The 24,168-nt window shown below is 44.6% G+C and overlaps 1 protein-coding gene across 1 annotated transcript in view; it reads right to left on the bottom strand.

The window, feature by feature from the left end:
* Positions 1-24,168, bottom strand: part of EML6 (EMAP like 6) — a 748,837-nt gene that overhangs the window by 256,441 nt on the left and 468,228 nt on the right. The window contains exon 15 of the mRNA XM_086927650.1: positions 23,769-23,874. Within this exon, the coding sequence (XP_086783776.1) occupies positions 23,769-23,874 (106 nt within the window). The remainder of the gene's footprint in view (positions 1-23,768; positions 23,875-24,168) is intronic.

Here is a 24,168-nt window from a genome sequence, read left to right as displayed (position 1 = left end):
TATTATGACAAATAAGAATTTATTGTAAAAAGCATATGCTAAAGGTAAATAGGCCTTCAAGGGTGGATTTTTATAACACTGTGTTAAACCCTATATACAGGTACTTTGTTACCTGGAAAGACACAAATTACAGCAATACTCAAGGGATGTGGTGCTAGTTAGCCACAATTGAATGAAGAGGCCCTTTCAGTTACAATCTGCTGTAACTGATCTGCTGGTATTGTCAAATCATGTTCTAAATAGTATTAGGTGCTTTTTTAGCATCAAGGATGTTAAGAGACATCTCTGCTCAGAAGAAGGATTGAGAACAAAGGTGGAAAGGAAATCAGTTTAGTTACCTTGAAATTTGATTTGTACGACAATAGCTTTTTTAAATTCAAAATGTAGGAGTTTTACAAATAATCAAACCTATCATACTGAAACGCCTACTGTTGGATCCACACAATGATATCATAACAACAAAGACAGTAACACATCTGCAATTTATTACAATTCAACTCAACTATCCAATGTTGATAGATTGATGAGACATGAGCAACCATTTTCTTTGATAAAGAAAAGGGGAACAGATGCACATGCACTCAAATCAGGGAAAAAAAGGAAAACCTATTGAACTAGATTTTGACAGTCAAAATATTACCTTTACAGCCACTGTTAAGCGACTTAGCTACAATTTGAACTATTCTCTCCCATCAACGAAGCTGAGTAATCCCTGGGACAACTTGGTGAATATCACATTACAAGAGCTCTGTAGTGATAATGTCAACTCTAAATGAACTCAATTAAAGACTTCCAACCAAAAGAAGAAACCAAACCCTTCAGCATTTCCATAAAACATGGCTTAAGGTATCCATTTCATTCGAACTTGGCATGCAGAGATTAGATGTCAATAAACAAAAGTTTCCCAATCATTTTGAATCCGACAAAATCTTTATTATCACTTTCTACTGTAGATACTGGAGAATGTAAATTCAACTTACAAGGTGAGTGGCTTTCACAAATTCTAGATTAAGATCAAAAGAATACAGCAACAGTAATATTCTGGGTGAATACAAACTATTTTAATGAAGGACATAAATCTAGCCGTCTTGGCAACCAATCTACATTTTAACACAGAAATTCTCTTCTGAACAGTGCGTTCAATTATTAATACCTCTGTATCTTCATGAAATGTAAATTATATTTAAGGGTGCAATGTTTATGTTAGACGTAAAGCAAATTTGAGGTGGGTGACCTTTAGGGTTAGAATAAGAGCAATACAGCGGTTTAGTTGAAGGACTACATTAATTCCCTCCGGTTACCTTAAATCTCTTGAATCATTCCAAATATCTTCCTTCTGTTTTTTTTTTCTTCAAATGAAAAACCTTCTGTATTTCTAATGTACTTTTTATTTATTTATTTACTTGTGTTTTCAGCTAACTGGAATACAAATAGCCCCCTGTTGATCAAATATTTGTCAATATGCCCTTGGATTATTATTCTTAATTCTGCTGAAGAAAGGAGGCAGGGTGAAATGCGCTATCTGAATCAAAATGGCGGGACAGTCATGTAAGATAAATGTTGCAGCGGAAGAAAGAGATGACTGCACGTGCCACAAAGTAGGACCTGAGACTAGTTACTACGGCACCCATGCAAGTGCAAATGGCTGTTGCATCATGCGTCACAATGGACACAAACATGGGCAGCCCTTTGGTGATGTGAATGGGGCATGAAGGGCAATTGTGAAGACAACAGAGTACGTAGAGGTACATGGAAGCTGCAGCACAACTTAACACAAAGCTGTGTTTAAGGATAAGGAAGCATGTTGGGGTATGGTGCAGGCAGAAAAGGGAAGTTGTTTGACAGCGCAAGGAAAGAAAAACAGTGGAGGCAAAAATGAAGATTAAACATGCATTGCTAAGGGTGTGGTAGAGAGATAGAACATGTTTGGGAGGAAAAATAAAATAGAAATAAAATAAGGGAATGGGCAAAAGAAGAAAAAATCTCCCGAGGATTAGATGGCAAGGAAAGGTCAAAACAGTGTAAACCGGAAGGTAGTAACCAAGGAATGCCCTGGCTGGGAAGAGTGCTTGTCTGTTGCCAGTAAAAGCAATAAAAAAGGAGGTTACCAATGTGGCTCCTCCATATATACTTGTAATGACATCATAATGTTTTGGTTGCTCAACATCTCTCTATTGCTGATGTGGGGGAGACATAAAGGGATTTTGCTTATTGCACTGCCTCTTTCCCCAATTATTAAATTTTGTTAAACATTTTGAATTTAAAGGAAACAAGTCATGTATCTACTCACACATTCGCGATTTTAGTTGCTATCCAATATTTTCCAATAAACCACCTAATTGTTGGTTTAGTGCGCCCACCAACGTATAATAATTTTTTGTGGAGGAACCTCCTTTTGTTAAGTTTCTTGCTCATTTAAATAAAACAGCCTATCAGCAATGACCCAAACACTTCATTACCTACTCAACCATTCAAGAAGGCTACTTTTCTGTGGCATAATTCAGTATAAGAGTGACAGAATATGTGATACCTTTAAATGAGAACACGAAAACCATAAATCCACAATTGTGGTGTTGTGTTCTCTCCCAAGGGGTCCAATTCATTAGTGAAAGAGATACACTTATGTATTTGCTTACTCTGTCAAACATAGGATGTCAATGTTCCTATGCTACATTTACAAAGAGGAGTCAAGGGATCCCCTTGTTGGCTCTCGCTTTTCAGATCAAAACCATCACAGATGATGTGCTGACTTTAGCACTAGCTTCTGAGACATGGTAGTGTAGTGCAAAATATGAGGTTATTATTGAAAAAAAAATTCCTTATTGTATAATAAGTCAATCCTTTGCGTTCTCAAACATACTTTATTCTCGAAAAACATAGTTTATCAGTCATAAAGGCTGGATTCCACTGGCTGTATGGGCTGAGGTGATAGTAATAAGAAAGGTAGCTTTCAAGGATGTTGTTAGAGAGAACGTTTATGCACTTGTTTAAAAGGGGAGCTCATCAAGTCTGATGGGACAAAATATAATTCCCATCATAGTGGTGGTCTCTTGAATGGGATACAGACAGTCATCATAAAAATATGTATCCTGTAACACAAGATGCATTCCATCCATGCACTCCTTTTCAAACTTTCATAAATTTGCGTGCAAATCTTTCTTTGATGTTTGATAATTCATTTATTTGTCAATAGTATTTTGTTCGAAACATATCATTGTATTCATGACTGTTCAACATATTCCATGTCTCAAAAACATTTTTTCACGTTGCTAGTATTGCCCAATGCATTTCAAGCGTATCGCCCTTCCTCAGGGGACTTCATAAACTCTAGAAACATTAATCATAGGTCTTAGTCAGTATCCAAATAAAACAATCTCTGTATGAAACACGCTTTTATATCAACATGTTACATAAGTGCTACCCCACATGCTGTAGTGAAACTATTGTGGTTCGTGAAGAAATCATAAGTGTTTTTTATAAAAATAGGGCGCTCCTATTAAGCTGGTGTAAAAACAAAAATAGAGACCCAATGATTGGGCACTGACCTTAATGCATGGAATTTTTCATTCACGGTGTTTAGCTGCAACAAGGTAAATGAAATCTGGTTGTAAATACATTACGTGACACGAATGTCTCGTTTCTATGTCCAAAAAAATGCCAATAGTGTCTTACCGGGGTACTGGAGCCGTGGAGCTTCCCTCGCTAATCTCGGCGTGCAGCGCTCTATACGGGAGCGCTCTATGGTATATAGGTCGTTCGCTGTGTGTTACCATGGTTTCCGAACGTAAGCGGGTGGCGCTCTGTATTCTCTATGGTTGTGGACGGCGCTAAGGAAACGGCGTGTGTTTACAGGAGTAAACAAGAAAGACAGACTATATCGCTAGTTGGGAACTCGGGTGCATATGGATATAAGTCTGAAAGTGTAAATTGGAAAACACACAAGTGGGGATGTATCAGTAAAAGAGTAATATACATACAGTGTAAACATGTTGTATGTGCATAGCAAAACGTACGTAAAATATCATATTCAAAAAATTTAGACAACTTCGTCTTGTAATGCGAGCTGAAATACATTAGATTCAAACATGTCCATATTATAAATAACAATGAAGATCCAGTCTTTCATTGAGTCCTTTCGGCTGGAGGGTGCATAAGTAGTCTATCCAGAAGGTTTCTCTGCGTAGTAAGTGGCTGTTGTTATCTCGGCCCGGCAGGGTTGCCACTTTTTCAAGTATGCAGAATTTGAGTTGGCTTACGTTGTGTTTTGCCTCATTAAAATGTACTGCTATGGTGGATTTGTCATTTTTTAGCCGGATGTTACTTTTATGTTCTAGGCCTATAAAATTGAAGGTATCTGGAACATGCGACACCTCAAATGTTATCTACTTGTTGAGATGCCCCTGTGGCCTCTCATACGTAGGCAAAACCCAAAGAAAAATAAAGACCAGAATTGTGGAACATAAAAGTAACATCCGGCTAAAAAATGACAAATCCACCATAGCAGTGCATGGATGGAATGCATCTTGTGTTACAGGATACATATTTTTATGGTGATATATCTTGATCTTGGAAGCCCAGCAAGATTACCATTCATTGCACCAACGACTGTGTTACATTTGTTTAACAACTAAATTTGAAATAACTACCAGGAGTGCGGGATCCATAACAAACAATTCGCATACAGACAGTCATCTCAGAGATCCCTAATCACAGGAATAGTCCAAAAGAAAAAATGGGCTGGCCTTTCATGAAAGATGACTGCCAGCTAGAATTGGCAAAAAAGAGAAGATATGGCTGTACTGACTATTCAATATATCTCCTAGGATCCACAAACTTCTAAAGGCATCAGGTGAACAACTTTTTTTCACACAAAGACCTTGGGCCAGATGTACGACCTTTTTTTGCATGTGCAAACAGATCTGCGATCCGTTTTCGCATGTAAAAACCCTACAGGGCCAGTTACAAACGCTATTTAGCGAGTCGCAATTTAAATGCGAACAGTCGCAATTTACCACCTACTTCAAGTAGGTGGTAATGCAGTCGCAAATGGGAAGGGGTCCCCATGGGGCCACTGCCTGCCCTTAAAAAATGTAACATTTTTTTTTTTTTAAATGCATCCCTTTTTCCTTTAAGGAGCAGTCCCAGACATGGTGGTCTATTGAGCCCAGCAGGCCACCATCCCTGGGGGCGGGGGGGGGGGGGCAGCCACTCTCAACGGGGTTGCAAAATGCGAGTCCCTCATGAATATTGATGAGCCTCGCATTTTGGGACCCCATTGGGAATCGCTAACAGTGTCTCTGACACTGTTGTACATTTGGAATTGCGACCGCAAATTGCGACTCCCTATTTTTTCGCAATTTGCGAGTCACAATTCAAAATGGTCGTACATCTGGCCAATAGGGTGATGTAATGGAAGGATGTTCATACCCTCAAGTATATGTGTGCAGTCAATGGTATTTCAAACATGTCATTTTGGAGGTAGCCAGGGGCCAAATCTACAAGGTCAATTAATGCCATTCTGGTGGAGGAACCTTGGAGCTTGACAATTTCATATGTGGTCTAATGGAGAGACTCAAGATGTAGGAACCACCACAGAAGTGCACAATTTGGAGCAACTAGGATTGATGACCTTGCTGCTTCAGCTTGTTGAGAACCTTTGTGATCAGTGTCTTGGAAGGGAAAGCATACTGAAATATTATTGACAAACTGATCAAAATGACATGCACCATTTATTAATCTAAATAGAATCTGTATACAGATTCTGGAGGTATTGAATAAAACCTGGGATAATAACACTTAAAAAAATAACACGCCCTTGGAACCTTTACTTCGTAGGTAAGTATATATTTACTTTTTAAAATGTATGTAAACCATTACACTTGTATATATATATATATATATTATACATATATATGTAGATAAAATATATACATTTTTAAAATTAATGTACATTGTTTAATTTGAACAAACAATGGCAGCTAGGGGACCTGTTGCCTCTCATTTTGTACAGTAATGTGTAGTAATTAAGAGTTAATTCAAAATAAATTGAAATTATTTTACAATTATCTCATATGTAATTTATGTTTAATATTTTATACATAATGTACTTTTTAAAGGGGACGTGGCTTGGACGCCGATATAGGCGGCAGCGGACCTCGGAGCTCCTCCGCGGCCGCCCTACTCCCGCAGACATCCTGAAAGCTTTTCTGGTCCCCCGAGCTCGGAACGGGCAGCTGATGCCATAGAGCCCGAGCCAACAGGGAGTGAACGCGAATTCAGGACCCCCCGCGACGAGAGAGCACTTTTTACCGAGCGCGGGGCAGCCTGAATCACTCGGGGAAAAAATGGTGGCCGGAGCGCAAGAGGAGAGCGTCTGACCGAGGCTCCCACCAGCCACAGGAGTGACCGCTGAGGAATGGCGACACAGTCGGTAGGAGAGGACACTTGCCCCCACGGGCCCGCAGAGTAGGGGACAAATAGAATTGACAGGGGAGCCCCACAAATGACCAGGCAGTGAAGTGCCTGACTTCAAAATGGCGGCGCCCGCGCCGTACCTCGAGGCACATTGTTAAGGTGCTTGGGGGGCAGCGTGAGGGCCAAAAGGGGTGATAACCACTGCAGTTCCATGTCGACAGGAGAGCGCGACCACGGACACTGGCCGTCCACTGCTAACTGCAAACTTGTCAAGGGGACTAGTGGGGACACGTGGAACTGCCCTAGAGAGAAGAACCCACAGGCGGTGGCCTACTGAGGAACCAGGAAGACCCCCCCCCCGAAGCTGAGGATGTGAGGAGCGAATAACGGTGACGGACGGAGGGGGCCTCCTGCTTTACTGGTGAGACTGGAGTACCTGAGCAGCGGCACCTTCCGAACGGCGCATCGGCCCCATCGGGGCTCCCTGAGAGACAGGGACTGGGCTCCCATGCGCAGCGAGGAAGAGCGGAAGACAGACCCCATGTGCCACCAGCTATAGGAGTTCTACGGTCGGAGGGGGACTGCGGCGCTCCATGAATTGGCCGCTCCACGAGAGCCTCTGAAAAGGTGCTCCTGCCGCATTAAACATTGACGCAGAGGCCCAGTAACGCGGCGACGGAGGAGGTGCTGAGGGGCCGGACACTCACTGACCTACCCAACATTGGCAGAGTGAGGAAAAAGAAGGCTTTTGAGGCCCTGCGACTGGATGACCCGGGACACGCTATGGGGACGAAGAATTGGTGCCGGAAGGTAGTGCTGCCACGCATCCGCGAGACCCTTCCTTGGGCGACTTTATGCAGGCCATCATGGCATCGAGGGAGGCCCTGGAGAAACGAATGGACTCTATCGAATCTGACCTCTCCCTACTGAAAGATGACCATCGGAAACTCAGGGAACGAGTGGCGTCTCACGAACTGACCATGCAGGACATTCCGGACACGGTTGATGCCTTGCGAACGCAGCTCAATGAGGTGGTGCAGAAGGTCCGCGTGCTGGAGGTGAGAGCAGAGGACAGCGAAGGGCACTCCAGACCTAATAATCTCCGCATTGTAGGGATTCTGGAGCGTGAGGAAGGATTCGACGCTGTGCAGTTTCTGGAGACTTGGATAAAAGCGGAGGTGGCGCCTGAAGGTCTCTCTTCCTTCTACGCGCAGGAGCGAGCGCATAGGGTTTCGGCACGACCTCCAAAGCCAGGGGCCCGCCACGCCCGATGATGGTGAGGCTCCTACACTACCATGACCGCGACTACATCCTCCAGAGAACCAGGGAGTTACAAAATCTGAGAATCGGCAACAGTAATGTAATGATTTTTCCAGACTACACCAGGGACGTGCAGCGCCAAAGAGCTTCCTTTATGTCGGTGAAGCGGAAATTGAGGTCTTGCACCTTCCTTATGCAATGCTATTCCTGGCTAGGTTGCGGGTCACTGCTGATGGGAATACGCACTTATTCCTCACGCCTCAAGCCTCCTGGGATTGGCTAGAAACTCGTGGCGAGTCTGGAGGGAGATCACCAACTGCGACATCGCCTCCGCGTCGATCCCCGGCCGCTTTATCAAGGCAGCGTCCAAGCCCCCCAGCAGAATGGTGACGAGACAAGGCGGTTTTGGCAGTGGCGGTCATCAGCCAGGGAGCGGTTGGCCCAACCAGCAACACTTCGGAGCATACGAGAAGTGGAGAGCAGAGCCCCAGTTCCAGCAGCGTCCACGGGCTCTCGGAGACGGACTTACCAATCGTCACTCTACAAACGGCAGATGGGGTGTTTGGCTGACTGAACAGATGCATGACCAGCCTGAAGTTGTGCGGTATTGGGGTGGCCTGATGGGCCCTGGTCTGGGTGCCTGATGGAGGAGGGTGGCGTGGACTGATGGAAAGGGCAGCGAAATTGAAGGGGGGGACCAGGGTAGGGGGATATGTTCGCATGGGAGTGGGGAGGGGCTTGGGGGGACTTCTGAGAATATTAACTTGGAGCTCCAAGTAGCCTGAACTGATTGGACTTTCTACGTGCCTATTGTTTGGATGGGGATGCCGCGTTGGATGCCTGTCCTGGGGCGGGGGAGTTGGGGATGTTTGAATTGTTCTGCTTGTGGGGCTGGTTTCGGGGGACCTAGGAGTGTCAGGGGGGGCGATGAGATGGAACAGGATCTACAGCAATGAGACCCACATTAGGATACACATGTCTCACATGGAATGTGCGGGGCATGCATACTATGCATAGGCGACATAAGATGCACTCCTTCTTGACACATAGGGGGATACAAATTGCATTTCTCCAGGAGACTGCAAAGGAAGGGAAGGCGCTTCAGCGCCGCTGGAGGGGTCAAGTTTACTACACTACATACTCGGCATATGCGAGGGGGGTCTTAATATGGGTAAGAGCTGGAGTTCCCTTTCAGTGCACCTCACCGTTAGTTGATCCAGAGGGCAGATACGTGGTACTTCGGGGGAAGCTAGGTGGTCGGGACTTAACACTTGGGTGTTTATATGCGCCTAACGTGGATCAGCCAGCCTTTTTCTCATTGTTATCCCATAAATTGGCACCAGCTTTAGTAGGGCCTCTACTATTGGGGGCGATTTTAATTGTGTCACTAACATCGATCTAGATCGCTCACACCCACCCTTACCAAATGCACCAGCGGGTAAACTGGCAGAGACGCGCTCTACCTGGCAGCAGACTTGGGAGTTGATTTACACTTGGAGGGTACAGCCCCCTTTAGATAGGGATTACTCCTTTTTCTCCGCCCTCCATGAATTACATGTCCGCCTGGATGCATTCCTATGCTCCGCTGAAGTGCATGGGGAAATTACCAACAGCGAGTATCTAACTCACACTATTTCTGACCATAACCCACTGATGGTCCAGTTGAGGTGGTCGCGGCTGCGCCCCAGAATTCCTACCTGGAGACTGCGACCAGAAGCTCTTGAGGATCAAGTATTCTGAACCGCTATAACTACGGCCATTGAGGACTATTTTCAACTTAATACAGGGACTACGGGATCGATGACCACTGAATGGGACGTCTATAAGTCAGTAGTGCGAGGGAGTTGTATTTCGGCGGCATCAGGGGCCCGGAAGTCATAACTACAAGACATCAAAAGAGATGATGAGCGATTGCGTGCCCTGGAATTAGAACGTATCGAACGGCCAGATAAGCAAGATGAGTTATTAACAGTTAGGGAAGCAGTAGCAACGGCGGTAGAGCACCTACGATGCTTTGACTACAAAGCCTACCTCGCACGGGCACATTCAGAGCGGGATAAGTCAGGAGCCCTTCTGGCCTGGTTGGCTAATCCGGCTAGGCGCGGCTCTGTTATATTGGAATTGAGAGATCAGTCTGTGCCGGCCCACTTTGACCAGCACGGAATAAATGAGCTGTTTTTGGATTACTATACAGAGCTCTAGCGTAGTAGGGTGCTTCCATCAGAGGAAGACTTACAGGCCTTCATGGGAGGGTTGGAGTTACCAGAATTAGGAGATGAGGATGCAAAACAACTGGGACGGACCATCGAGGTGCGGGAAGTGCGAGTAGCCATTAAAAGCATGGCACAGAATAAAACGCCGGGATCCGACGGCTTTCCGGTGGAATTCTATCTCACCTACATCGACCTCTTGGCACCTCGTTTGGCATAACTCTATAACGAGGCAAACGGTTGGGGCGGCTGCCGGAATCCACCAGGGAGGCGATCATAATCCTGTTATTGAAGCCAGGAAAGCAGCCATGAGATAGAACGGCATATCGCCCTTTATCCATGCTAAATCTGGATTACGAAATCCTGAGCAAAATCCTAGCGGCCCGGCTGCTGCCCCACATGTCCACGTTGATCCATGCTGATCAGTCCGGGTTCATCGTCGCCCGCAACACAGCGCTTAATATACAATGGCTCCTACATGTTCTGGAGGCCGACACCTATGAAGTAGATACCGCAGCGGTGTTTGCTGTAGACATCGAAAAGGCTTTCGATAGTCTGGAGAGGGATTACCTCTTCCATGTCATGCAACGGATGGGGCTGTGGCAGGATTTTGTGAGCTGGACGGCCTTGTTGTACAAAGACGCCACGGCCAGAGTGCGAACGGGAGGGGTGATCTCCGAGGCATGTAAAGTGGGTAGGGGCACGTGCCAGGGCGGCCCCTTTCCCCATTGTTGTTCGCTATGGCGGTGGAACCTCTAGCAGCGCATGCCCGCTTGGGGCAAGCATTCCAGGGATTGGACGTATATGGGCAGATCCACCGTATCGCACTTTATGCGGACGACCTATTAATGTTTTTGGCAGATATGGGGGAGGCCCTGCGGGGAGCAAAATCACTGCTGAGAGCCCTAAGCGGGGTAGCAGGGTTGAAAGTCAACTGGACGAAGTCGTGCCTATTCCCGACTCGCGGAGGCAGAGAATGCCCGCCATCTACAGAAGGGGTGAACTGGGAAGAGAGACGTTTGCCCTACTTGGGTACGGTGATTTACCATGAACGGGGAGACATCCTGGACGGAAACGTGGGGAAGGCGATTAGGGGTGCCAAAGCTAATTTTTGAGATCTCGGGCACCCTTCCTTTATCTGTAGCGGGACGAGTGGCACTGCCGTGCCTGCTCTACTACTTTAGGACTCTCCCGATCTGGATTCCGACGAGCTACTTTCAGAGACTTCGTGGAATGGTCAGTTCCTTTCTGTGGGGTTCGGGCAGGTGCAGGGTGGCGCTTGGGACGCTCATGAGACCCAGAGCAGAGGGGGGATTAGCAGTCCCAGACTACGAGACATACTACCTAGCTGCTCAACTTCAATGGCTCACCCAGTGGGTGGCGAGGGCCACTAGGCAAGAGGGGAGGCAGGTGAACCGACGGGCCCCTTGCTGGTGCTATCTCGTATACTACTACGCCTCCCGCTTGGAGATATGCAGCTCACTCAGGAGTTTGCCACAGCACGTAAATGTTGGCACAGATATTTAAGACGAGGGGGAATAGTGACCCCTTATGCGCCCGATATCCCTTTAAAAGTGTGTAGAGCACTGCCAAACGGAGGGACCTGGCGCAGATTGGAGGACTGGGAGCAACAGGGTTTAGCGACCATAGGAGACCTATACGAGGACGGCAATATGCTGCCATGTGATGTCCTCAGAGACCGTTTTGAATTGCCTGGTGGAGACTTCCTGGTGCATGCTGCGCTCACGACAGTGATTCAAAAACACTGGAAGGCAGGCTTGACGGAACCGCCCACCTCTATGGGCTGCCACTATGTTGTGGTTGCGACGGGTACAGTAAAGGCGGTCTATTGCTTGTATAGGCACATGACACACAAAGCCCTAACACCAATGGTAGACTTGAAGACGAAATGGGAAGCGGACATAGGAATGGAAATACCAGATCCGTCGTGGGGCAGGATAGTGGAGAGAGCCTGGAAGAGTACGCGAAATGCGCGGTTCCAGCTGGTGCATTTTCACATTATACATAGGGTGTGCCTGACAGCGGCCCGCTTACACAAATACTTTCCAGCACTGACCACGGCCTGTCTGAGATGTACTCAGGAGGGCGCAGATTTCAAGCACATGGTATCAGCATGTCCGGAACTCGGTTACTTTTGGCAAGAGGTGACGGCACTATTAGGGGACGTTACTGAGAGGGACATACGACCCACTATGGCGCACTGCATACTTCATTGGTTTCCCCACACCCCAAAAAACAAAATCACTAGTAAATTTATTGATCTGGGTTTCCTCTTAGCTAAAAGAGCCATAACCTCGCAGTGGAGGCGGGCAAAGGTCCCACCGTAGATAAATGGAAGCAGGAGTTTAGTAAATGGGCCCGATGTGAGGGGGAGGTTCGTTTACAAATGGCGCATAGAACAGGCAATGAACAGGCGTTAGAGAGGGCAAGAGCGTGGGAGAGATTGGTCATGGAACTCACACTCCCTGCAGACGAGGATGGAGGGACCCCTGCGCATAGCCCTGGGACACACCGACCGTAGGGGGTCAAGAAGACAGGAAGTCGCTGAGCACTACTTGGTTGCACACTGATACCCCACACTGGATAGTGAGATGCATCTTACTACATAGTATCTACTGGTCCAATTGCGAGATAGGAGTTAAGCAGACAACCCCTTTACAGCCCACTGGGGCTGCACCACGACACGCCTAGGGGCGGTGGGGGGTGGAGAGTGTTGAGAGGGGGGAGGAAGGGAAGATTATAGTTAAAGTAGAGAATAGTGGTTGGAGGTGGGGGGGCTCATGGGGGAGGGTAATTGGTCCGGTTGCAGTCGGTTACATTGCCACTTTAATGATTCAGAGCGCAATAGTGTACACAACTTCCACAGATGCATATGGTCATTAATGGCGCCGTAGCCTGAGGGTAGGGCTCTGTCAACGATTATTTATGATCTGATAGAAATGTTATGCGGGACTTTAAGCAATGATCAAGAGGACATTAAATTTAATACTAAACCCAGACCTACCCTGCGCACGAGGGTGACATATCGCATGTATGTGCAGCTGCCAACGAGAGACCCCTCTGAAGCCTTTGTTACACTGTATCCAGAAGGAGAATTAGGGAGCTAGGTATGGGGCCTATGCTCTATTTTTTGTACGAAAGTTGTTATATTGTATGCGGTTACGAACTTCATAGGTCCAATATTTGTATATGCTGAAAATATATTCCTTATGGTGCATTGTATGTGAGAATTAAGACTAAATGCCAATAAAGTGTGTTTAAAAAAAATAATAAAAATGTTACTTTTAAAGCAATATAATTGTGTTTATTATATTAATTTTGAGTAATTGTATTTGCTCAATTAAATAGAAGTCATTTTTATTGTTTGGGTGGGTAATGTTTTTAGTATCAGGAATGGGCTGTATTAAAGGGTAGCAAGTGCTTATCAGGGCTCAGAGATAAGTGTCATTAAGGGAGAGCAAGGATTTTTAGGGCTCAGGGATGGGTGGTGTTAAGGGGTAGTAAGATGTTTTTAGGGTTTAGTGATGGGTAGTGTTAAGGGGTAGAATGGGATTCAAAGGGCTTGGGATGGGTAGCATCAACGGGTAGCAAGGGTCTTTTAGGGTGTATGAATGGGTAGCGTTAAGAGGTAGCATGGGTTTTCAGGGATGTGTGGTGTAAAATTAAATTTAAATGCATGTATGTATGTATTTGCATACTTATATAGCGCTACACTGCCACCCAGAGGGTATCCTGGCGCTTTGATTCAGCAAGCCGAAACCACCGATGCAGAGCTCATACTACTCTTGGAAACAGATGGGTTTTCAGCCCTTTTTTGAAAGCTAAGAATTCACCCTGAATTTCATTATATAACGTGAATTTTATTTCCAGCAATAGTAAATTTATTGGTTTTAAATTATGATAGTGATTGCTACAATATTCTATGTCCATCTGTTCAAAATACAAAAAAGAAGGCATTGCTTTTCAAAGTAACATTGCACAGAATTCATTTCAATAGCAACCTCTATAAATTTCAAAGGTGAGCAATTAACTGGTGATAAAAAAAGAACTGATGCTATTTCGAAGAAAAATTAATCGAATTAACAAGGTACAACCATTGTGGGCATTTCCCGTTGGGTGTATTTGTGAACAATTTGTCTACGAAGAGATCCACTTTCAAAAGATAAAGTTCACAAGGTAGCTGTTTAATATCCTTTTGTATACTTCTGGGAACAATCAAGTGATGACATAGTGTCGTTGTGTACTTTGTTTTGTTTTCATAACTGTGCTCATATCCACGTCTTCAACATTATGTGGAGATTCCTGTCTGTTAGCTACTGAATCAAGTATGTATTAGAGCAAGATAGGACTTGCTCCCCATACTTTTGCCCATTCCTTCTCTATATTTCTCTGATCTATACTAGAGGGCTCTATCTCTAATTAGAACATTGGAATGTTGAGTGCTCCATTGAAGGCAATGGAGCAGCTCCGGGCTTAAAATGGCTGGGAGAAGCCTGGAGCTCCAACATTCTAATGTATGTCTTCATGCTTCTCCCTTTTTAGGTCTTGGGTTAGACAGCGCATGCGCTGTCTCGAAGAGACATGTTACATTCCCTTACCTGCCAACTCACACAGTGCCAGAGTGTGTCACACAATGTTGGCTCCCTTCACAGGGTCACACGGCGAAGAGCCGAAATCACACAGTGGTAGGGGAAATGAAGCTCAGTTTCTGTAAACAGGCCTGTAAATCTTGTTCTTCTCTCGCTGCATTTGCTGTGCATTCAAAGACTGAGGTCAAATGTCAAATGGATCCATCAGCCTGTCTATGGAAATAGCCACAGTGATCACGCTCAGCTCTACAATGATAACATGTATCTTACATGAATCACCATACCTGAGGCCCGCTCCATTCATTCTGTGATCGGACTTCAGTTTTTCATTATTTTGCTGATGTCAGCCTTAACGCTGAGCTTGACAGGGTTACAATGTGTCTTCCATGAGACATCATACGTGCGGGCCGCTCCTTTTATTTTATTTTATGATCGGAGTATAGTTTTTCATTACTAAGCTGATGTCTGTCTTCAAACTCTGCTTTACAGAGTTACAATGTGTCTTACCCGTGGCGCACTCTGAATATTTTGTAATGGATTGTCTTTTTCACTAGTATACCAATGTCAGTCACCGTGCTCGGCATACTTCAATTCTACATTGTCAAGACCACCTCCTACTGGCCGCCATCTTAGTATGAGGACCCTGAGCGTTGACCAACGCGCACGCTGATGCTACGGTTGGTGGCAGCATCCCGTATATCTAACGGGGCTCCTATGATGCACTTCTTTATCTCTGAACACAGCTAAGAGGTAGTGCAGTTGATTCACTCAGCTCCAAATAATAATTGGTAAGATTTTTCATTCACATCAATGTATTGAGTCATTTCTTTAGGTCTGTTCCCGCTGCTCTCATAGATTTACATTAGCATTTGGTGAGTGACTGTCATGTCTGTTTAAGTAGCGGGCAAGCTAATCAGGTTTCCCCTTTTAACCACAAAATCAAGCGAACCATCGTTTTCAGGTTTCAGGGTTTTTAACCCTTTTTGACTTTTGTGAGTGCGGTTGATTTACTCCACCCCTTGGGTTATACCATGTTAGATCCAATCTGATTTAATCAGTATATGTGTTTTGAGGTTTCTTTGAGAACCTTTTTTTTCAATGCTCATTCTATATGCATGTTTTATCTAGTGAGATTATATAGGGCCTTATTACGACTTTGGCGGTCCTCCTACAGCACAGCCAACTCTGCTCTGGCAGTAGGCCCACCAAGTCTGTGGGCTCACCGCCATTAAATGGGTAGTGAAGAAGCAACTCAGAATTTGCTCGGCAGTGCAGCAGCTGCACCAAGAGCATATTCCTGCCCCTGATCCTGGATCCCAGCGGATGCGTCAGTCCGACCGCCACACTCGTAATACTGCAGGCAGGCCCGCAGGGGTGGCCGTGGTTGGACAGCCGCCTTGAGTGCGGCGGTCTTAGGGCCGCCATACTCATAATAAGGCCCTTAAACTATCGGCTGATCATTGACTGTCACGCCCTTGTAATTGCCTAGGACATGTTTAAGTGAACCATAGTTTCCTAATTTCTGGATTTTAACCCCCTTTTAGGTTCCGGCTAGACAGCACAAGCGCTGTCTGTAAGAGACTATTGTAGTTGGTGTAATGTGATGCAGCTAACCACAAGGCTGGTAAAATGTATGTAAAGTGTGAGGACTGTTTTAGAAAATACTAAAAGCCCTTGTATTTACCTTCTCCCCACCAGCCGTCCACCCACTCCTGTGTTGTGTTGCATGACCTGCCCCTGTGCTGTCTTGCTTTTCCCACACTTGCTGCCAGACAAAAAAGTGCTATGACACACATACGCTGGCCACGTCATAGCACTTTTTCAAGGACTTTCAGCCATGCTGAACAACAGCTGTGCTACTATACAACATGGCTAAAAGACATTGACAATGCCAAATACTCTCATTGCCAAGACCTATTGACTTTGCCAATGCTTGTTAATGTAGAACATTCTACATTTAATGGGAGGAATGTTCTAATAGCCTTTTAGCTCTTCTGCCTCGGGCCATACTGGTTGTTACAGACGTTCTCCCTCGTTAAAGGCCCACACATATAACTCGGGTTCAGGCCCTTTAACATCTGGAAGCAGCAGGTTAACAGGCTACAATGCATGTTTTCATCAGGGTATTTTGTATCCAAAATGTTAGCAAGTTTCTACAGGAGTGCATACTGGTTTACTACACTATCAACTAATTCGCTTTTATGGTCTTGGAGAACATAAAGGAACTCTCCAACCCCAGCTCCAACACCAACAACACCCCTCCTTCGCAAGACCCGCGCAACTCGCTGGCCACCTTCTTCCACCGCAAGATCGCCAACATCCACAACAGCTTCAATGGCACGACCGCCCGACAACCACCGCCCCCATGACCACCACCTGCACCAACCGCCTGGTCTCCTGGACCAGCATCAACGACAAGGACACCAGCGAAATCATGAACACCATCCACTCCGGATCACCGTTAGACCCATGCCCTCACCACATCTTCAACAAACCCTGCACAGCCATCGCACCCCATCTCTGGAGAGTAATCAACATCTCCTTCGAGACAGCAACCTTCCCGAAAAGCTGGAAGCACGCCGAGATCAATGCCTTATTCAAGACACCCAAGGCGGACCCCAAGGACCTCAAGAACTTTCGACCCATCTGCCTGCTCTCGTTCACTGGCGAAGGTCACAGAGAAAATCGTCAACAAACAACTGACCCGCTACCTCCAGGAGAACAGCATCCTGGACCCGTCCCAGTCCGGGTTCCGCAGCAACCACAGCACGGAAACCGCCCTCATTGCCGCCACCGATGACATCAGGACCCTGCTTGACAACGGAGACACAGCGGCCCTCATCCTCCTGGACCTATCAGCCGCCTTCGACACGGTCTGCCACTGCACACTACGAACACGCCTACAAGACGCCGGGATCCAAGAGAAGGCCCTGGACTGGACCACATCCTTCCTCTCCAGCAGAACTCAGGGCTTCCGCCCCCCCTTCTGCTCCAATGCTACCAAGATCATCTGCGGCATACCCCAGGGCTCTTCCCTCAGCCCGACGCTGCTCAACATCTACATGGCACCCCTCACCCACGTCACCTGACAGCACGACCTCAACATCATCTCCTACGCCAACGACACCCAGCTGATCCTCTCCCTCACTAAAGACCCTCACACCGCCAAAAGCAACCTCCTCGAAGGAATGAAGGCCATCACCGAATGGATGAGGAACAACCGACTGAAGCTGAACTCGGACAAGATGGAGGTCCTCATCCTAGGCTCCACCCCTTCAGCCTGGGACGACTCCTGGTGGCCGACAACACTAGGAACAGCCCCGACACCCACCGACCACGCACGCAACCTAGGGGTCATCCTCGACTCCACCCTCTCCATGCAGGTCAACGCCATCTCCTCATCCTGCTTCAACACCCTCCGAATGCTCAGCAGGATCTTCAAGTGGATCCCCACCGAAATGAGAAGAACAGTCACCCAGACCCTCATCACCAGCAGGCTGGACTACGGAAACGCCCTCTACGCAGGTACGTCGGCCAAGCTCCTGAGACGATTGCAACGCATCCAGAACACCTCAGCACGTCTGATCCTCGACATCCCCCGCTGCAGGCACATCACACCACACCTGAGAGACCTGCACTGGCTCCCTGTCAACAAGAGGATATTCTTCAAGCTCCTCATCCACATATGCAAAGCTCTCCACAACACCGGCCCAGCATACCTCAACAGACTACTCAGCTTTTACACCCCTACCCACCAGCTCCGCTCCGCCGGCTTCGCCCTCGCCACAGTCCCCAGCATCCGAAGAATGACCACCGGTAGCAGATCTTTCTTCCGCCTCGCCACCAAGACCTGGAATACCCTCCCCACCAACCTACGGCAGACCCAAGACCTACTGGCCTTCAGAAGACTCTCAAGACCTGGCTCTTCGACCAGTAGCAGCAGCCCTCCCCCACCCGCCCTCCCCCCCTGCGCCTTGAGACCCTCAGAGGTATGTAGTGCGCTTTACAAGTGCCCTGATTGATTGATTGATTGATTGACTGAATATTCTATATTCTTATATTGAATTTTGTGGTTATGGGGATTTAGGAAAAGAACACCTCTTTCAGAACACTGCACATTATTATACAAACAGAGTCTTTAGTTATGATCTGGAAGCGGCACAGGCAAACTACTTTGCAATTAACTTAAATAAGAAGTACAATAAATGATTCCAGAGATATTGGATAGATTTCTTTCCAAAATCTCATTGGCTTCTTTAAAAAGTACTCTGTTTGTACTGTCTACTTCCTGGTAAGGACACTACAGACTACATTTCTATGGATTAATCTCTTTGCACAGAAATTAAAGATTTTATTTGGAACGTTGTCGGTTTAAATAATAAACTCAAGAGGCAGTTGGTACGGAAAGAATTAAAAACATATAACCCCCAGTTTGTAATACTAACAGAAACACATCTTTCTTATAAAGATCGGAAGTTACTAATGCAACTTGGTTATGAAACTTTTACATGCACTTCACAGTCTTGTTCTATCAGGGGAGTGGCTATCTTAAAACAAAAGGGATTTCGGTGTGTGATACTAAAAACTATGATAGATTGAGCTGGGAGGTGGGCAATTGCCCAGGCAGAAATATGAGGTAAAGAGTATGTAATATGCGGTGTATATGGCCCTAACTCAGATGAACCACTATTCTTTGATTCAATAAATATGGAACTTTTAAATTGGGAAGGAGAAAACTGATCTTGGGGGACTTTAATTGTATCATGTATTCTAACATAGATACCAGCAGACGGACATCTACTCGTAGAATGACTAGATCAAGAGCAGCAATAGTAGAGATGGGAAGGTTACAGTTGGTGACGGATCTGTGGCGATACTTACACCCTAACACTGTAGGATATACTTATTATTCATCTCCGCATCAGTCATACTCAAGAATAGATATGGCATGGGTATCTAATGGGATTGCTACAACAGCTGAAATGATGATCTACCCACGTATAACTTCTGACCACAATCCTCTTATGGTAAAATTCCAAGCTATACCGGGAGAAATGATTCGCAAACCTTTTACGTTTCCAAAATAACTACTTACAGATGAGACTTATTTAGAAACTACTAGAAGACAGCTCGAACTCTTTTTTCGGAAAAATAAGGGCTTATCTACACCTTACTTGGAAAGCAGTGGTTAGAGGTATGACATTACAATATATATTACAACAAAATAAAAAAACAAGATCAAATAGAGGAGGCTATCTTGACTATGAGACAGGCTGAGGAGGATCATATAAATGCAGTGCGGTCCGCTTTACCCAATCAGGAGGAGCTTTTACAAGATTTAATTGATCGGAGGGCGGCGGCCAAAAAGGTATTTAGGAAAAGAATGATTAATAGATATAATAAATATCGCTCCATACAGTACGAGTTTGGGGAACACATGGGTAAAGATCTTGTTCATAAAGTAGCCGATGATAGGGCTAAAAGCCACATTAAAGAAATTAAACTCGCAAATGGGACCACGTATACGGATCCAAAAGGGATCTTAGAACAATTTTCTGCTTTGATCAGAAGTTATACACTCCTGAAACCATATCTAATGATGAAGACATACATTTGTACTTTCAAAATATACACCTGCCAAAACTGAAATAAGATACTGTTATTATGGGTAAAGACATTAGTAATGAGGAAATACTACGAGCAATATCTGCGCTCCCCTTGGGAAAAGCAACAGGGGAAGACTCAATACCTTTGGAATTTTACAAAGTTTTTAAGGAGTACTTAATTGAACCATTTATAGAGGTAATTCAATATATTGGTTATAATGGTATTGTACCAGAATCCTGGAACCGGACACGAATAGTCTTCTTCCTAAAGAAAAATAAACCTTCTAATGAGTGTGGCTCCTATAGGCCTATCTCACTTATTAATTCCGACGCAAAAATATTCGCAAAAATGTTGGCTACTCGATTAGCACCAGCAATGCTAGATCTTGTCTCAGTCCACCAACATGGTTTTATTCAAGGTAGGGAGACTACAGCTCATATAAATACTGCGATCACTGCTTTTGATCTGGCGAGAAAAAAAAGGAGTCAATTAGGTATGCTGCTTTTAGACGCAGAAATATCGTTCGATAGGGTGGATTGGAAGTTTTTATGGGCAGTACTGGAAAAGGTGGGTATAGGGGAAAACTTTAAATAGTGGATCCAGGATCCATATGGTAAACCACAAGCAAAATTAATGTATTCAGGAACATAATCGGAAGTATTTTCAATCTAACGTGGTACACGACAGGGATGCCCACTTTCTCCCCTATTATTTGCCCTTTATATTGAACCATTTATTTTTTCACTACAACTTAACCCTCAAAACATCCCACTAAGGCAGGGCATAAACTCATTAAAGGTAACTGCTTACGCAGACGATGTAGCTATATTTTCACCTGAACCAATTAGCGCAATAGAAGAAATAGAAAAAGAAGCAGCTAGATTTGGAGTAATAGCCGGGTACAAACTCAACACACATAAAACGCAGATGTTGGTAAAGTTTACTACTAGGGAACACACTAGAGGGGTATGTACTGTGGCTACTTATCTCGGGGTTAGAATATCACCACAGATAAGCCAAATAATATCATTAAATTACGAATTATTGTTTAAGGAAACAGCTACCCAGCTGAAAAAATGGCATAAACTCCCTATCGGTATTATTGACCGTGCTAATATAATTAAAATGAAAATACTCTCAAAATTTCTGTATCTTTTTAGATCCATCCCTCTAAGGGTCCCTAACAGTTTTTTTTAAAAAGACTAGATGGCTTTTTTAGTAGCTTTCTATGGGGCTATAGGAAGGCACATAGAGCGAAGGATCTACTGAAGTGCCCTTACGAACAGGGGGGTATAGACTTCCCAGATTTTAAAATGTACTTTTGGTCTGCATTTGCAGCTCGCTTCCAGAGTCTATTATTTCCTTCATGTACCACCTTTTTCCACCAATTCTTGTTGGCAGAAAATAGTTTGATATATATATATAAAACTACTGACCCAAATTATTTCAAACGTGTAAAATTTAAGACACTGCGGGACACTATCTCCATTTGGAAAGCTATTCTTACTAGCCGTGATCTATCGTGCTATCATAATAAATTCCTTTGTGGGGGAATCCGACCTTCCCTGAGACTTTTCAGGATACTACATTAAAACAATGGGTGAATTTTGGGATCTCTACACTTGGGGATTTATTTGATCACGGGGGATATGCTTCATTTGAAAAGCTGCAAATCTTGTTTAAACTACCAGGTCACATGTTTTTTAAATATTTGCAACTCAAGAGCGTTTAGCTGACGCACCCAAGATTGACTAATGTAGCGAAGTCAGAGATATGGGATTTATTATATCAGGACAAAGCTAAACTTATGATTAGTCGTATGTATAAGATCCACATCAGTTTTAGAAAGGGGGATGGCAACAGAGTAGCCCATAAATGGAGCATAATATTGGGGGAGGAGATTACGGAGAACAGTATAGAGCAAAGTTTAGGGGTAGTAAAGAAATCTGTACATGCTACTAATTTACAAATGCAGCAGCTTCGGACTATTTGAACCCTGTATTATACGCCACATCGTTAAATGGGTCAAAATAGGGACAGCTAGCACACATACGAAATGTCCTAAAAGTGATCTTTTCGCTGCAAATCTGATACATATGTTTGTAGAGTGTCCTAAGTTGAATGACTTCTGGCAACAGACAAGTCAAACTTGTTCTCAGAAGTTAGGGATCGACTTTTCGCCTACAGCGAGGGACATTATGCTGGGACCTGATATGTTTAGTCATAAACAGAATCGGCTATTACTGATTTTGTTGGTAATAGCAAGATTGGTGATTGCTCGAGCCTGGATCAGCTTGTACCCTCCAAACATTAACAATTGGTGGACGCTGGTAAAGGAGATATACTCAATGGAAAATATGATGGCAAATGCAAGGGGGTTATTAGCGTTGAACAAATTAAAATTTATATGGGGACTTATATTGTAAAGTTTCAGTTTGGATTTAGGAATGAGTATTTTTACATATGTATTTACTGCCTCTTGCTGTGTCCTTTCCCCTTTTAAAAAAAATGTATATATTTGTGTCCTTTTCTTTCTTTTTCTTTTGCTTTGTGATATATGTAATCCTGCTGTTGATCTTTTGTAAATAGCTGCCTTGTTGAAGAATAAAGATATATTTTTTAAAAAACAAGAAATTAAAGATCTGTCACTGCATTAGTTTTTACTTCTTTTACTTAGACTGCCAATTTAGGATTGTCAAATGTTAGTGAGAAGCCTGGGCCAAAATATAATGTGGGCCACCTTGATGCTTCTTCGGTTATGGCCAGGTGCGACAAGTAGCACCTGTTTCAAATATTTCAAAAACATTACTTCAAGAAAAGCAAAATCATGGTGTCGGGTGCAATTTATGGTGTTGTCGCACAAGCTGTTTGATCATTAATGAAGATGGAAGGCTTGCTTGCAACTAAATCCATAAATTAAAGTTGCTGAAGGAGAGCGGGCCCTGTAAAGTGCTTGGCCTGGGGTATAAAGCCCATTCTGGCATCCACACCAACCCTACTGTCCCCCTTCTTTAGATGCCCGGTGCTAACATGAGATTCCCAGACCGCCTGCTGAGTGTGGGGAGCTTAATCCTTTGCACCACTAAACACTGAACTTGAAGGACAATGTTTTTGTCTTATCTGTATATATTTCAGCTCTGATCACACAATTATATCTGAACTACACAAGAGATACTCAAGATTTTCTGTGGATAGCAAATTGAGTTTAGGAGAATTTAAGAAAGACTGGCTGTGTAAAATAATTAAACAACAGGGGGTGGTGATGGACAGAGTTTCTGAATTAAGCAGAATACTCTCACCCAATCAAGAGATCAGGGCTTGATCCAACACCGTTTTTTAGCTCACTGCACCATCCCAGCTCAGAACCCGGCTATATGCAAATTAGTCTGTCCCTTGCCCAGTGCATCATGGGAACAGGGCAGACCAAACTACCAAGCCAAATATTTCACTGGGAAGGAAACAAGCTTCCGGGGACTGGTTTCTGGCATTACAGCCGTCTTCGGCCCGGCTTGCTTGAATCCTGATGGTGCAATGAGCTAGGGACTCACGTCTGAGTATACCCTTCCACGCTTATGGTGGACAAAATAATTAAACAACAGGGGGTGGTGATGGACAGAGTTTCTGAATTAAGCAGAATACTCTCACCCAGCTGTGTAAAATAGCATACCTGAAAAATCCAGTGCACATACTCCTCTTTGATGTTGCCCTTTCAGAAGCGATAAACATTTTAGTGTCTGCGTATCCCACACATGAATGGCAGCATCTCGTCCGATCTAAAACAGATTAATTGAATGATTAATGTTTACACAGGCGTTATAAGTACCTGCAGATAGTAAACAACTTATAACAATAACATGACTTTCTTAAACTAGAGGCATTTTCGAAAAGCAGCAGATACAACACTAACAAATGGTAAGATCGATAAAAGGACATACACACTTGATGTAGAAATATATGTGCAACTTGATGGCTAACGACTTGCACCTTGAGAGGTTCACAAAGTAGTAGCTATTTCAGTTAGGTAACAATATTATCTTTCAATATAGTGCCTTTAAACTTTTGTGCTA

Source organism: Lissotriton vulgaris, chromosome 6 (assembly GCF_964263255.1).
Source record: "Lissotriton vulgaris chromosome 6, aLisVul1.2, whole genome shotgun sequence".
NCBI classification, from domain to species: Eukaryota; Metazoa; Chordata; class Amphibia; order Caudata; family Salamandridae; genus Lissotriton; species Lissotriton vulgaris.
This window is presented reverse-complemented; position numbering and strand designations above follow the sequence as displayed.